This window comes from Bactrocera dorsalis, chromosome 6 (genome assembly GCF_023373825.1).
Source record: "Bactrocera dorsalis isolate Fly_Bdor chromosome 6, ASM2337382v1, whole genome shotgun sequence".
NCBI classification, from domain to species: domain Eukaryota; kingdom Metazoa; phylum Arthropoda; class Insecta; order Diptera; family Tephritidae; genus Bactrocera; species Bactrocera dorsalis.
This window is the reverse complement of record NC_064308.1, coordinates 16,110,067-16,124,029: the sequence shown is the minus strand read 5'-3', so window position 1 is coordinate 16,124,029 and position 13,963 is coordinate 16,110,067. Positions and strand designations below refer to the sequence as shown.

General features: G+C 39.1%; 2 protein-coding genes across 22 annotated transcripts in view; one reads left to right on the top strand and one right to left on the bottom strand.

Moving 5' to 3' along the window:
• Nucleotides 1-13,963, bottom strand: part of LOC125779360 (zinc finger BED domain-containing protein 5-like) — a 451,651-nt gene that overhangs the window by 290,808 nt on the left and 146,880 nt on the right. The window lies entirely within an intron of this gene.
• Nucleotides 1-13,963, top strand: part of LOC105221871 (calcium-dependent secretion activator) — a 249,448-nt gene that overhangs the window by 199,486 nt on the left and 35,999 nt on the right. For all 20 annotated transcript variants that reach the window (XR_007423219.1, XR_007423220.1, XM_049460126.1 and 17 more), the window contains one exon: nucleotides 5,920-6,061. Coding sequence is in view for 18 of the 20 variants with exons in the window: in XM_049460126.1 (XP_049316083.1) it covers nucleotides 5,920-6,061 (142 nt within the window). In the remaining 2 variants the exon portion in view is untranslated. The remainder of the gene's footprint in view (nucleotides 1-5,919; nucleotides 6,062-13,963) is intronic.

The following is a 13,963-nucleotide window of genomic DNA, read 5'->3' as shown; positions in this document are numbered from 1 at the left end:
TGCGGCATTTGTTTGTTTACATTAGGGTGTTTTTTTTTTGAACTATTAATTTCTTTCAGTCCCGTCACGAAATTTCCTTGGCCCTACCCTAAAAAAAATCCCCTGAAAATTTTAGCCCTTAATATTAACATTAAGAACTGGACCAAGGACTGTAAAAAATTTTCCATAGAAAATACACTACAATCGTGAGTTTTTATCTTTAAATTCCTAGAGATCAGAGGTATTTTATGGCATCGCTTTGACTTTAGGCGCATATTTCTCACAATTATCACTCTAAAAAATTGCCCAGTGCAACAAAGTCGTAACTCACACCGGCGAGGTAGTACGGGCCTTTAAACCAAGAATTTCGCTTTTTTTGTGTATAGATCTCGTTAATGACAGGAGCTATAGAAAAAATGAAAAGGACAAATTTGTAGGAAATTTTTTTTCTATAAAAAGAAGTTCGAGGTCAAAATCGCTATCATTAATACTTCCCGAGATATTCGGCTTTTTAAGTAAGGCTTCATATAATTTTTGTAGATGGTACGTATTAAAAAATCTATGAAATTTGCATAATTTACGTACTCATTCAATCAGAAATTATCGCTGAACAAAATTTGGCACGAAAACGTCGTATCTTCTTGAAACTTTTCAAGAGCCCATGGGGCAAAGTGATGCCGCTGGGGAAGGTCGAGCGGCTTCAATTTTGACACAAACTGTATTTTGCACGCTTTCAATTTAAGAGCTCGACATAAAATGCGTCAAGTCGTTCCATACGTCAGTGCGAGTTGCTGCGAACGACGCCGAATCAACCCTGCATGGTCTACGTGTACACTTGGTCGAATGGCTGATGATGATGGTGGTACTAATAGTATGCTCAGTAGGCCGATAATGTTGACCATAAGTTGAGCGAAGCACGCAAAACACATTCTTTTCAGAACGTGAATTTTCGTAACAAAGTTGAACATTGTTTTATAAATGTTGCTCAGGCGTAAGTATTTCTATAAAAATACCAAACAATAAAGAACAAAATAACATGACAACTTGACACGACTCACACGTGAACTGTCAAAAAAATGCTATTGAAAAAAGCGATTTTACTTGGATCACCCGTTAATTTATGATTATTTATTCAAATAATGTGTAAGTACTGTTCGTTACACTTCTCTGCAGAGTATTTAAAGTCCAGCTTGATAACTAGAAAAATGTTGGGAATAATCCACAATCATATTATGGCCATTTCGCATGAACAATTTGTAGCGAATTCTAGTGACTGCTGCTAGGAGTGCTATTAGATTTAAGACTCTAATAGGGCCTAGTTGCGGTGGGTCCCGAAATTTCTAATATCCAAGTACATCGCTTTTTTCCGATCCCGAAGGAGCTTCTGTTGTTGCTAAACAACAGTTTACATAGAAGTATTAGCTTTTCGGGGATTCCAAATTTATACATAGCGGAGTAAAGGCAGCTCCTTTTCGTGCTGTCGAAAGCAGCTTTGAAATCGATGAAGAGATGGTATGTGTCAACAATTTTTGCACTAGTTCTTTCCGAGATTTAGGTGCATGGTGAATATCTGGTCAGTTATTGAATTTCCAGAAAGAAAGCCACGCTGATAAGGTCCAATCAGTTCGTGCTTTAATCTTTCACACAGTATGCTCGATAGGGCCTTATATGCGATGTTGAGGAGACTTATCCCAAGGTACTTGGCGCATATTTTGGGGTCTCTTTTTTAGGGGATTGGGCAGAGCATCGGGCATGCTTTCCTCCGACCATATTCTACAAAGTGTAAGATGATGGATATTCCTTATCAGTTCTTCGCTGCCGTATTTGAATAGCTTAGCCAATCCATCGGCCCAATACATCCATCGGAGACAGCCAGGTAGCTTGGTGAATTTTTTTATGCTGGAACTTAATACTACAGATAACCCTACCCCGGCGAAGTCGATCAGCCTCAACCCATTTGGGGATGTTTCCTCGTAGAAGCTGAATTTACTGAACGTTGTGCCAAAGACACCTTCTTTGCCCACCTGGCGTTTAAGTCATCAAGCATGATTTTGATATCGTGGCGGGGCAGCTCATATAGGTGCGCTCCAAGCATAGAAGAACTCATAGAAGATATCTTTGGTCACATCGTCCTACTCTTCCGTTCAGGCGTGGCACAAATCAGAGAAATGTTGAAGAATTTCGCTTCCATGTGTTTGGTGGCTAAACGCTCATCCACCAGGGTGAATGGCAGGACTCGGCGACGGAATCTCTCTCCCGCCACAAGTTCCACCCCGAATTTGCGCTCCTTTATATGGCCACTGTAGCAAATGTCACAAGGACCTATCGTCTCAGTCCTTGTCCCGTCCATTGTATTTCTTGGATGCCGGTATTGTCAACCTTTATTTTTACGCGGACATCAGGCAGCTGGGCAACAGTACCTTCCCAATTAAGAGACCGGACACTCCAGGTGCATGCCCTTAAATCGTAATCCTTAATTCGTTTGCCATGGTCATCTTTCGTCCGAGTCTGTTGTTTAGTTTTCAAACCCAGCGCACATCCTTGTGGAGAGATGATTCGCCTTCAAGCGGATACTTGGTCTAAGATCGAAAGTCGTGAGATGTGAGTTATGTGTAAAAGAATCGTTTCTGGTCACTCCCATGTGAATAGCGATCAGAGAATTTTCCTCACTTTGGTGACGTTTTATCCTCTCATATTCCTCATTCACTCTGTACTTAATACATAGTTACTACAGTAATTAGTTTTTCCGCACTTTTGAGAACAACGTTAATATTTCGTAAGGTCTTTAGGTTAGGTTGCAGGAACTTTCCACTTTATCACCACAATGTCCTAACTGGTTTTGTTAATTACTTGTATTAATGCCTCGAGCACATGTGCTGAAAGAGCATTCATCTGACAGGGCTTACATTGATCTGCTCGTTGGGAAAGAACCCCTTATAGCTGTCATGAGGAACATCTCGTACTTCGCCCTATCAGCATTTTCGCGGACCGAACAATGAAGCCTTCGCAAGGTAACTAAGCTCTACCCTTTTTACGGCCACAACACTGCTAATCGCGCCCCTTCCATCTCTACCATCTACTACGTCTGGGATACGCGCCTTTCGCCGCTGGATGCCTTAAAGATGATCTCGCCCCCTTCTCGACCGACGTTGTACCACGATAAAAGTGGGAGCGACGAATCTACACATTTGCAATAAGAACTGTAAGGGAAAGATTAGCAGAAGAACAATTAATTGTAGAAACTATTACCAGGGATAAAGGGATGCCCAACTTATTCCAGTGTGAGAGCGCCTCAAAATTAGTGGTTTTATCCATTATGGCCAGGTAATTTTTGGGCATTTAAATTAAAACACCCAACATTTATAACGATTAAAAATTACTATATAGAGGTCGTTTAAAATATAGAGAAACTATTTAAACATTTTTATAGTATGTTAAAACAACTGACTTTTGACCTTTCAATACCCAATAAAAGTATTTAAGTTTTTAACTCTCAATCAATAAATCTTCTTAATCATTTCCCACTGAAAATTAATACTATGAAGTATCATAGTATTACAAAACGATTCTTAAAATACATTCAAACTTTATAAGTTTGTTTAATTTTCATTGTTTTACATTTTTTATAAGTGGCTTTGAACGATACAACAAATATCTCCGTTTAGTACATATTTTTATGGTCAGATTTCAATAAGGCCATCTCTTGTTGCTAATTGCTAAAACTCAATACCTCCTGAACTTTGACAGCTGATCGAGATCAGGAGATTTTGACGTTTAGCAATTGCTCTCTCACTTTCAATGAGGGATGAGTTGGACATCTGCATATCTCTGCTATACGAGGTGTGTTCAAAAAGTATCGCGAATTTTGTGTTTTTTTTTCAAAAAGTATTTATTTATTCATGAATATCTATTTTGTTCCCTTCAAAGTAATCCCCGTGAGATATTATACACTTGTGCCAACGGTTTTTCCAATCTTCGAAGCACTTCAAAAATCATTTTTTTTTATCTTCTTCAGCTCCTCCTTCGATGCCGTTTTTATCTCGTCAAGAGAAGCGTAACGTCGTCCTTTTATGGGTCTCTTCAGTTTAGGGAACAAGAAAAAGTCACAGGGGGCCAGATCTGGGGAATACGGTGGCTGCGGCATCATCATTAGTGTGTTGTTTTTGGTCAAAAAGTCGCGCACAAGCAACGATGTGTGAGCAGGGGCGTTATCGTGGTGCAAAAGCCAACTTTTGTTCTTCCACAAATCCGGGCGTTTCTGGCGGATTGCTTCGCGCAAATTGCACATAACTTGCAGGTAATATTCCTTATTGACCGTTCTTCTCTGTGGCAAGAACTCATGATGCACCACGCCCCTGCAATCGAAGAAAACTGTCAGTTACGATTCGCGATACTTTTTGAACACACCTCGTATTATATTAGTTTGGAAAATATCTCCCTTTCGACTTTTTGTCGTTGGAATTTCGCGGCTATGTATATACAGAGCTTGTATCTAGCAATACCATACATCTTTGAAAGACCTTGTCATAACCTACAAAACGACGTTATGCATGATTAGTTTGAATATTGCGTTCCACAGTTATACACGTGTAAGCATGGAGTTCACTAACGCCGAAATTCGCGCTATTTTAAAGTTTTCCTTCGTTAAAGGCAAATCTGCTAGAGAAACGTTCCGTGAGATTAATGGTGTTTTGGGGTATGTTCCTCTATCGCGTCGAACTGCGGAGGAATGGTTTCGACGATTCAGAGATAGTGAAAACAACACCATGGAAAAGCCAGCCGGCGGAGGACCTATGACGACGAATACCGATCAAATCAAACATCGAGTTAGACCGCCATGTGGCATCTCGTGACATCCAAATCAAACCATTTTAAACCATCTGCAGAAGGCTGGATACACAAAAAAGCTTGATGTTTGGGTGCCGCATGATTTCACATAAAAACCCTTCTGGTCCAAATCAACGCCTGCGATATGCTGCTGAAATGGAACGAACTCGACCCATTTTTGAAGCGGATGGTGACTGTCGACGAAAAATGGATCACACGACAATATCAAGTGAAAACGGTCGTGGTCGAAGGCCGGTGAATAGTCCCAAACAGTGGCCAAGCCGGGATTGACGGCCAGGAAGGTTTTGCTGTGTGTTTGGTGCGATTGGAAAGAAATAATCCACTATGAGCTGCTCCCATTCTGCCAGACGCTTAATGCTACCATCTACTGCGAAAAACTGGACCTCTTGAAGCAGGCGATCGACCAGAAGCGTCCAGAATTGGCCAACAGGAAGAGTGTAGTGTTCCACCAGGACATCGCCAGACCACACACATCGTTGATGACTCGTCAGAAGCTACGGTAGCCCGTTCCTGTCCATGGCGAACGCCCTTGTTGGTGTAAAGTTGAACACAAAAAAAAAAAAAGGCTTGTGAAAAGTGGCTGTCCGAGTTCTTCGAAAATAAGGAGGGGGGCTTCTACGAGGGCGGTATCATGAAGTTGCCGTTGAACTAAATTCTATCACTGTAACACTTTTTACAAAGCATTAAATGAAGAGCAAAAAAGCGGAAGGGAGATATTTTCCAATACATGTGTTTTGTTGAGTATTTATGTTGTGCAATATTGTTGGGTTACGCCGGCATAAAGAAAAAGTAGAAGAACGATGAAATTGCCAGCGATTGATGTTTAGCCCGATTAAAAGCTTTCAATAACAGATTTTAGCAGAGATGCCAACTTTTGTGAGATAGGAATCTATTATCCAATTTCATTGGTTTTTGCAAAGAAGAATAAAAAAATAACAGTATTGTTGAAACTTCCTTATTTAGGGAAACCAAGATTTTTGTTTAACATATTCATGGTAAAGTCGGCCGGACGGGCCGGAGTTTAGTCCTTAGTTACTTAAATTCAAAATACATACCAGCAATTGTATACATGAATGGTTTTTATGTATGTAGACAATTTGCGGAACGGGCGCTTTCACCAGCATTTGCGTGACACGTTTGCACCGCTAGTTGTACGCTACGTCGATCTCATGGAATCATCAATCGCTCAATCAATACACAAGGGCTTCGAAAAGGAACGCTGGGATAGTAAAGGGTAAGTGTGTTCCAAAAGCTCTATCTAGTTTCTCAATTCAACCCTCGCTATTTTTTATAAGATATTGGAAATATAAATGTTGCAATAACCTTAACCATATATGTGTGTATCTTTTTTAATTAAAATTACCATAATTTGATTACTGAAGCTGTAAAACAAATAACTCAAAATGATTTCACTGTCTACGAAAGGTTTGATGTAGTACAGTTGTGTCTAAAGTACTTTCATTAGACTCTCTTAAAAGACATATCATCAAACTTATTACATATTTGAACATATTTTTATACCTTTATTTTTTATTTATTATGTGAGTCAAATTGAATATACCTTCCTCAATTCGAATTTAAAATTCCATACCTAGTATCAATTACTGTACAGTATTTTTGTTCATTAAAATAATACATTTTTAAACAATTTTATATTAAAAAGAGTGCTAAATTAATAACTTATGTTAATATTACACCTTTTTTCTTTCTCTTTGCTGACGTAGACATCGCTTACGTGGTTATATCTGAGTTGGCAATAGTGCGACAGTCGTTTCTTTTTTTTAGCGCCAATCCGAGATACCAAGTGCAGCCAGGTCCTCCTCCACCTGATCTCTCTAACGGAGAGGTCTTTGTTCGTCGAGGTGGGACTTTAATTTTCAATTTTTTACTCAGTACAACGTGGCACCTGTCGGCAAGAGTGATTCTACGTTACATTTCTATTCTTATATCGTTGTTGGTTGTAATACTGATTCTAAGATAGACGAAATTATCTGCTACTTCATAGTTATGAATCTTAACAGTGACATGTGAGCCAAGTCGCGAATGCGATGATTGTTTGTTTGATGACAGGAAAAATTTCGTCTAGTCTTCATTCACAACCAGACCCATACGCTTCGCTTCTTTCCCTTCTGGAGAAAGGAACTAACGGTCGATAGTAGATTTTCTTGGTCTAACGCCACACTGATAAGGCCCAATCAATTCGGTGACGGTGGTCACTGCCGCTTTGTTCTTCAGGCGTGTAATTGCTATTTGCACCTCTCCATAGTCGGGCAATGGAACTTCTATGGAGTGTTGATGAGGGTTGAAGCCTTTAAACAGAAAAAATACAATAATACTTATCGTCGCACTATTAGTAATGTTATAGATTTAATGAATATTCTTGTATTTCTTTAGAACATATTTAAAGAGCACAGTTGTAGGGTAAGACGTGTAACTACGATAACTACGGAATTATACGGCTAGGTAGGAATAAACCTCTCCAAGACAAGCAAGGTACTAAGTTTGTGAATCAAAATAGCATTTGCACGGTATGAAGGTTCAATTTCCTAATTTGCATCAAACGGTTCTTTTATAAATGCTTTATACCGAAACCAGTTCCAAATAGTTAGTTTTTGCGAAATTAAATTTTACTTAAAAATGGGAGGTGATTTTACTTCAGGTTTCTTAAGCGTTTAGAGTGAAAACTTCTATTCTAACCCAAGCACACGAAATATAGATCAATTGTTTTTGATTTTGTAGTACATAATTAATAGACCAAAAATGGTTGGTGCATCAAGTATGAAGTACACGAGATAGTCAAAAATTCATTAGTTGTATCTAATTTCATTCACAATCGCTTCATAACATTTATGTACCAAAACATATTTTAACATTTTAAGTAATTTTCCAAATTTCCAATATTTTAAATAGTTTGTTTAGTTTCTGTACACCTCTTCATTATTGCTTATTTATTCATTCAATGTTGATCCGAACCTAATGGAAAACTTTAGTTATTTCACGATAACATGGCCAGTAAGCCGAAGGAGATCCGGTTAGTCTTTCATGTATAAGTTAACTCGAAACGCAAACCACCAAAATATCAAGTCAGCATTGTCTGCCTAACATCCGTTTCAGGCAATGCTGAACATTAACACTACACCAATCCATGACCAACGGCCCGAGCTATGATCCAACGACCAGCAACAACAAGCGATACTCACAAACTACCGTAGCCGTGGGATCCGCTGGCGCAGCACAAATATAGCGCAAACAAACAACGACTCACACTACACGCAAGTCGGCGTAATCGTGGGATTCGCTGACACTGCATTTGACAAAACATAGCAACGACAGCGACGACGGCAGCGACGACGGCAGCGGCAGTGAGGACGGCTTAGGTTTAGAATTAAGAATAAGAATGTTTTAAAGTTAGTTCTGATCGAGCCTGAATAAAGCACACAAGTGCCTAAAAATAATTGGCGCCCAACCGGGTAAAGAAGATACGAAGGATTCTCCAGAAAGTAAAAATCACCAAGGTATTTTGCGGTGGAGTGCCTTTACTGACTTCAAAGGACCCAAGGACTCACAAAGAATCGCTACAATCTTTAAAAACGTATCCTACAAGGACTCACAGAGAATCGCTACAATCCTACAAGGACTCCAAGGATCCGAGGATTCATCAGAAAGCAGTTTATAATAAAATCATGTTTCGAATATTGTAAGTAGAGTGCTCATTAAAATAAAAACATTATAATTTCCTTTGAATTAAAACTAAGTTTTCAAAATAGACGGAAAGGAATTTATTTTAGAAATATAAGAAGCTAATCATAAAATGTTGTGAAACAAATTTTCCAGAGTTTAATAAAAAGGAAACAGAATTTGTGAAGAAAATTGTAATAAATAACTGAAATTATCTAGCCATATCAACAAAAGAGTGTGATTGATTGAAGAAACAGTGTAATCTTTTCTCAAAAAAACATTGTGTTTAGAAACAGAATTTGTGAAGAAAATTGTAATAAATAACTGAAATTATCTAGCCATATCAACAAAGGAGTGTGATTGATTGATTCGACTATAAGAACGGTTACAAGTTTTATTCAATTTTAATTTCGAAGTTTATGAGTGACTCAGAATTAGAAAACCTCTTAGAAAGAATTATAAAACTACAGGTGACCAGTAAAATGGATTCAAATCAGGTAACCGCAGTGGTTCAAGCAGCCGTCTCGAGCGCTCTTGAACAACAAAGACAGACTTTCGAGGTTAAGCTCCAACGATTAACGGAGCAATTGACTACATTGACCACTGGTCAAACGCCAAAAGTATACCAACCGGTAAAAATATTACCGAACGTAAGGTGTGACGAACCACTTGATCTGGTAAAATCATTACCAGAATTTGACGGACAAATCAGTACATATGTGTCTTGGCGACAAGCTGCCCATACATCTTATGAAGTTTTCAGAAGTTACCAGGGAAGCTCTAGACACTACCAAGCAGTTGGTATAATTAGGAATAAAATAAAAGCTTCTGCTGATGCCATTTTGGCATCCTTCAACACCGTTTTGAATTTCGACGCAATAATCGCGAGACTAGACTTTACGTACGCAGACAAGCGACCGATATATTTAATTGAACAGCAATTATCCACCTTACGTCAGGGTAACCTATCTGTGCTTCGATATTTCGACGAGGTTGAGAAAATATTAACTCTCCTCACGAATAAAACCATAATGACCCATGAGGGTCAAGTATCAGAATCAATTTGCGAAAAATATAGAGCGGACGCTTTAAGAGTTTTTATATCAGGCCTTAAAAGACCTCTATGTGACATACTATTTGCCTCTCGCCCTAAAGACCTACCTAGCGCTCTGGCATTAGCCCAGGAGGTGGAGTCAAATAGGGAAAGGTACTTATTTGCTTCAAACTTCGCAACATCTATTGAAGACCAATATAAACTAGGAATAAACAATAATTCGGAGAAAAAGATGCAACAGCAACAAAAAAATCCGCATTTTACAAATAAACAGCACAGAACAAATGATACTAGGACTAACAAGCAAGAACAAGTGACCCCCATGGACGTTGACCCATCGGTTTCAAGACTAAGACAAAATGTAAATTGGCGTAGGGAACCATCACAGAGAGCCAACCAATACCAACAACAGAATCAAAGTAACAGTAGACAGGGTTATAGTTCAAATCAACAGCAGGGAAAACGACAGGCAGATTCAGATAGGGTTACTGGACCAAAGATGCAACGCATCAATACCTTAAATCAAGAAAAGGTTAGTGAGGTAACTTATAATCAGGAAGCCGAAGATGAAACTAAAGATCTCGAGGAGGAGCAATTGAATTTTTTAGGGGGAAGTCCCTACTCCCGTGGATTGAGCGAGGAGTAGGTTATCGAGGAAAAAAAATTAAATTATTAGTGGACACAGGAGCTTCGAAAAATTATATCAAGCCAATACCTGAGATAAAAAATATAATTCCAACGTCCACACCATTTATAGTAAAGTCTTTGCACGGCAATAGTCCTGTAACACAAAAGTGTAGAATTAAGATGTTTGGCGTAACTGCAGATTTCTTTATACTACCAAATATAACAACATTCGACGGCATAATTGGGCTCGATTTGCTCAATCAGGTAAACGCCCAAATAGACCTCAGTACGAGTACAATAAAGCACGATTCTGGAACTGAGAAGCTCTTGTTCCATGAATGTAAAAATGTAAACTTTATCGACATAAAAAGTGAAGAAATTCCATCTTCAGTTCGTGAGCAATTTTGTGAAATTATCAAAAGTAGAAATAAGGCGTTTGCTGACCCTAACGAGTCACTACCCTTCAACACTAATATAATTGGTACAATCAGAACAAAAACCGATGAACCGGTTTACTCGAGACTTTACCCATATCCTATGGGTGTAGCCGACTTTGTAAACAAAGAAGTGGCTGAACTTCTCGTCAATGGTATCATTCGACCCTCAAGGTCCCCTTACAATAACCCAATTTGGGTCGTTGATAAGAAGGGAGTAGATCAAACGGGAAATAAAAAGAAACGTCTTGTGATTGATTTCAGGAAACTGAATGAGGTCACAGTCGAAGATAAATACCCTATGCCAAACGCAATGGTAATCTTGTCAAACTTAAGAGGTGCACAATATTTTACCACCCTCGATCTTAAATCTGGGTTTCACCAGATCGAGTTAGCGGAAAGAGACAGGGAGAAAACCGCTTTCTCCGTTAACAACGGTAAATACGAATTCTGTCGTTTACCTTTTGGGCTAAGAAACGCCCCAAGCATCTTCCAGAGAGCAATCGACGATGTCCTCAGGGAGCAAATTGGCAAAACCTGCCACGTTTACGTTGACGACGTAATTGTCTATTCAAAAACGGCAGAAGACCATTTGAAAGATATCGAATGGGTGCTGCGGAGTCTCTATGAAGCAAATATGAGAATATCCGCCGAAAAATCGAAATTCTTCAAGACCGAGGTAGAATACCTAGGATTTGTTGTCTCAAGGGGAGGTGTGAAAACAAGCCCCGATAAAGTCAATGGAATTAAATGTTATGAGCAGCCAACCACTCTTCGAGGACTACGTTCCTTTCTTGGATTGGCTAGCTACTATCGATGTTTCATTAAAGATTTTGCCAGCCTTGCAAAACCTTTGACTGATATGCTAAAGGGAGAAAATGGCAAAGTAAGTGCCACACAGTCCAAAAAAATTAAAATTCAACTAGCACCAGAAGGTATAGATGCATTTAATAAACTTAGAGAAATTCTGGCATCAGAAGATGTCACGTTAGCATATCCCGACTTCACTAAACCTTTTGACTTAACAACCGATGCATCCTCAAGGGGCTTGGGGGCCGTCCTTTCACAAGAGAAAAAACCCATTACCATGATCTCAAGAACACTTAGAGATAGAGAAGAGCATTTGGCAACAAATGAAAGAGAACTCTTGGCGATCGTATGGGCTCTTAACACTTTGAGGAACTACCTGTACGGTGTTAACCAGTTGAATATCTACACTGACCACCAGCCTTTGACGTTCGCAGTTTCTGATAAAAACCCGAACGCAAAAATCAAACGATGGAAGTCTCTAATAGAAAGCTTCAACGCAAAAATTTTCTATAAACCAGGAAAGGAAAACCATGTCGCTGACGCGCTGTCAAGACAGCACATGAATATGGTAGGAATTGAAATGGAGGCAAGCTCCGACTGCGCCACCATGCACAGTGAGGAGTCACTGACCTACACTATAGAGACGGTGGATAAACCCGTAAATTGCTATAGAAACCAGATAATTCTTCAAGAAAGCGAAAGCCAGTCAAAACAGACCTTTATAATATTTGGTTCAAAAAGCAGACATGTAATTTCATTTTGCGACGTAGAGTCATTACTAAAAACGCTGCAGGAAGTCATTAATGATGGCGTAGTTAACGCAATACATTGCAGCCTACCAGTGTTGGCAAAAATTCAACACCGACTGGTAGAACTTCACCCCAACGTAACATTCCGTCATACCGAAAAGATGGTTACGGACATCTTCAGCGAAAGTGATCAACAAGAAATTATATTTGCTGAACACAACAGAGCTCATAGGGCAGCGCAAGAAAATGTTAAGCAGATCTTGGCTGACTATTTTTTCCCGAAGATGAATAAAAAGGCAAGGGAAGTAGTAGCAAATTGCCGAATATGTTCAAAGTCTAAATACATTAGACATCCAAAGAAGCATGTTATTGCGGCAACACCGGTTCCATGTAATCCTGGTGAAATATTACACGTCGATATTTTCTCCACGGACCAGAAATATTTTCTAACTTGCGTCGATAAGTTTTCTAAATTTGCTATAGTGCAGAAAATCGCGTCTAGAACCATCATAGACGTAAAACCACCTATACTACAGCTAATAAACATTTTTCCAAACGTTAAAACTATATACTGTGACAACGAAAAGTCACTTAACTCAAATGCTATAAAATCAACTTTGCTAAATTACAACAATGTTGAAATCGCCAACGCCCCTCCACTGCATAGCACCTCAAACGGGCAAGTGGAGCGTTTCCACAGTACCTTAACTGAAATAGCTAGGTGTCTAAAACTAGAAAGAAATCTCGATGACACTGTTGACTTGATTTTGCTTGCCACCATAGAATATAATAAGACAATTCATTCAACAACCCACGAAAAACCAATAGACATCCTTCATCCCAGCTCAGCTAACATTACGGAACTAGTTCGAAATCGTATCGAAAAAGCACAGGCCAGTGATCGCGAATACCATAATAAGGGTCGTCAGAATGTGACGTATAACGTTGGCGACAAGGTCCTAGTGAAAGTTAATCGAAGGCTAGGCAATAAACTCTCAACACTATTTACAGAAGAAGTAGTCGAACAGGACCTAGGCACCACCGTTCTTATAAAGGGGAGGAGGGTTCACAAAGACAACCTTCGTCCACCTTAATTAATCACTTTATTACTTTAAGTCTTGTATTTTAAATTACAGGATAATATCGGCATTCCTATTGACGACCACTTTAACACAAAAGCTAACTGACTACACCAACTCCAACTACATCCCAATTTTGGACGGAAACGCAATAGTATGGGAACATTACGGCTATTTGACGCACTTTACCAACTTGACACTATATGCAACATTGAACGACGAGACGGCAGGATTTATGGACCTTTTCCCATTGACACACATGAAGAAAATAGTAGAAGCAGACATAAAATACATCGAGACTTTACTTCGAACCGTTGACATTCACCATCGACAGGCACGAAGCTTAAACTTTTTAGGTACTGCACTAAAAGTCGTCGCCGGCACCCCTGACTTTGACGATTTCCAAAGACTACAACTCAGACAGGATATGCTCATTGACTCTAATAACAGACAGTACGAAATTAATACGCATATTCAGCAAAAAATCTTGGAAATTACGCAAACAATAAACACAATTATAAACTCAACAAGAAAGGAAGCAATAGACACAGGTCATCTTTACGAAACAATACTTGCAAGAAATAGAGTAATAATCCTCGAACTGCAATCAATCACAATCTCAATAGCCCTAGCTAAGTTGAACCTAGTGAACCCAATAATATTAGATAATAGTGATATCAATAATATTATCAATGAGCACTCGAC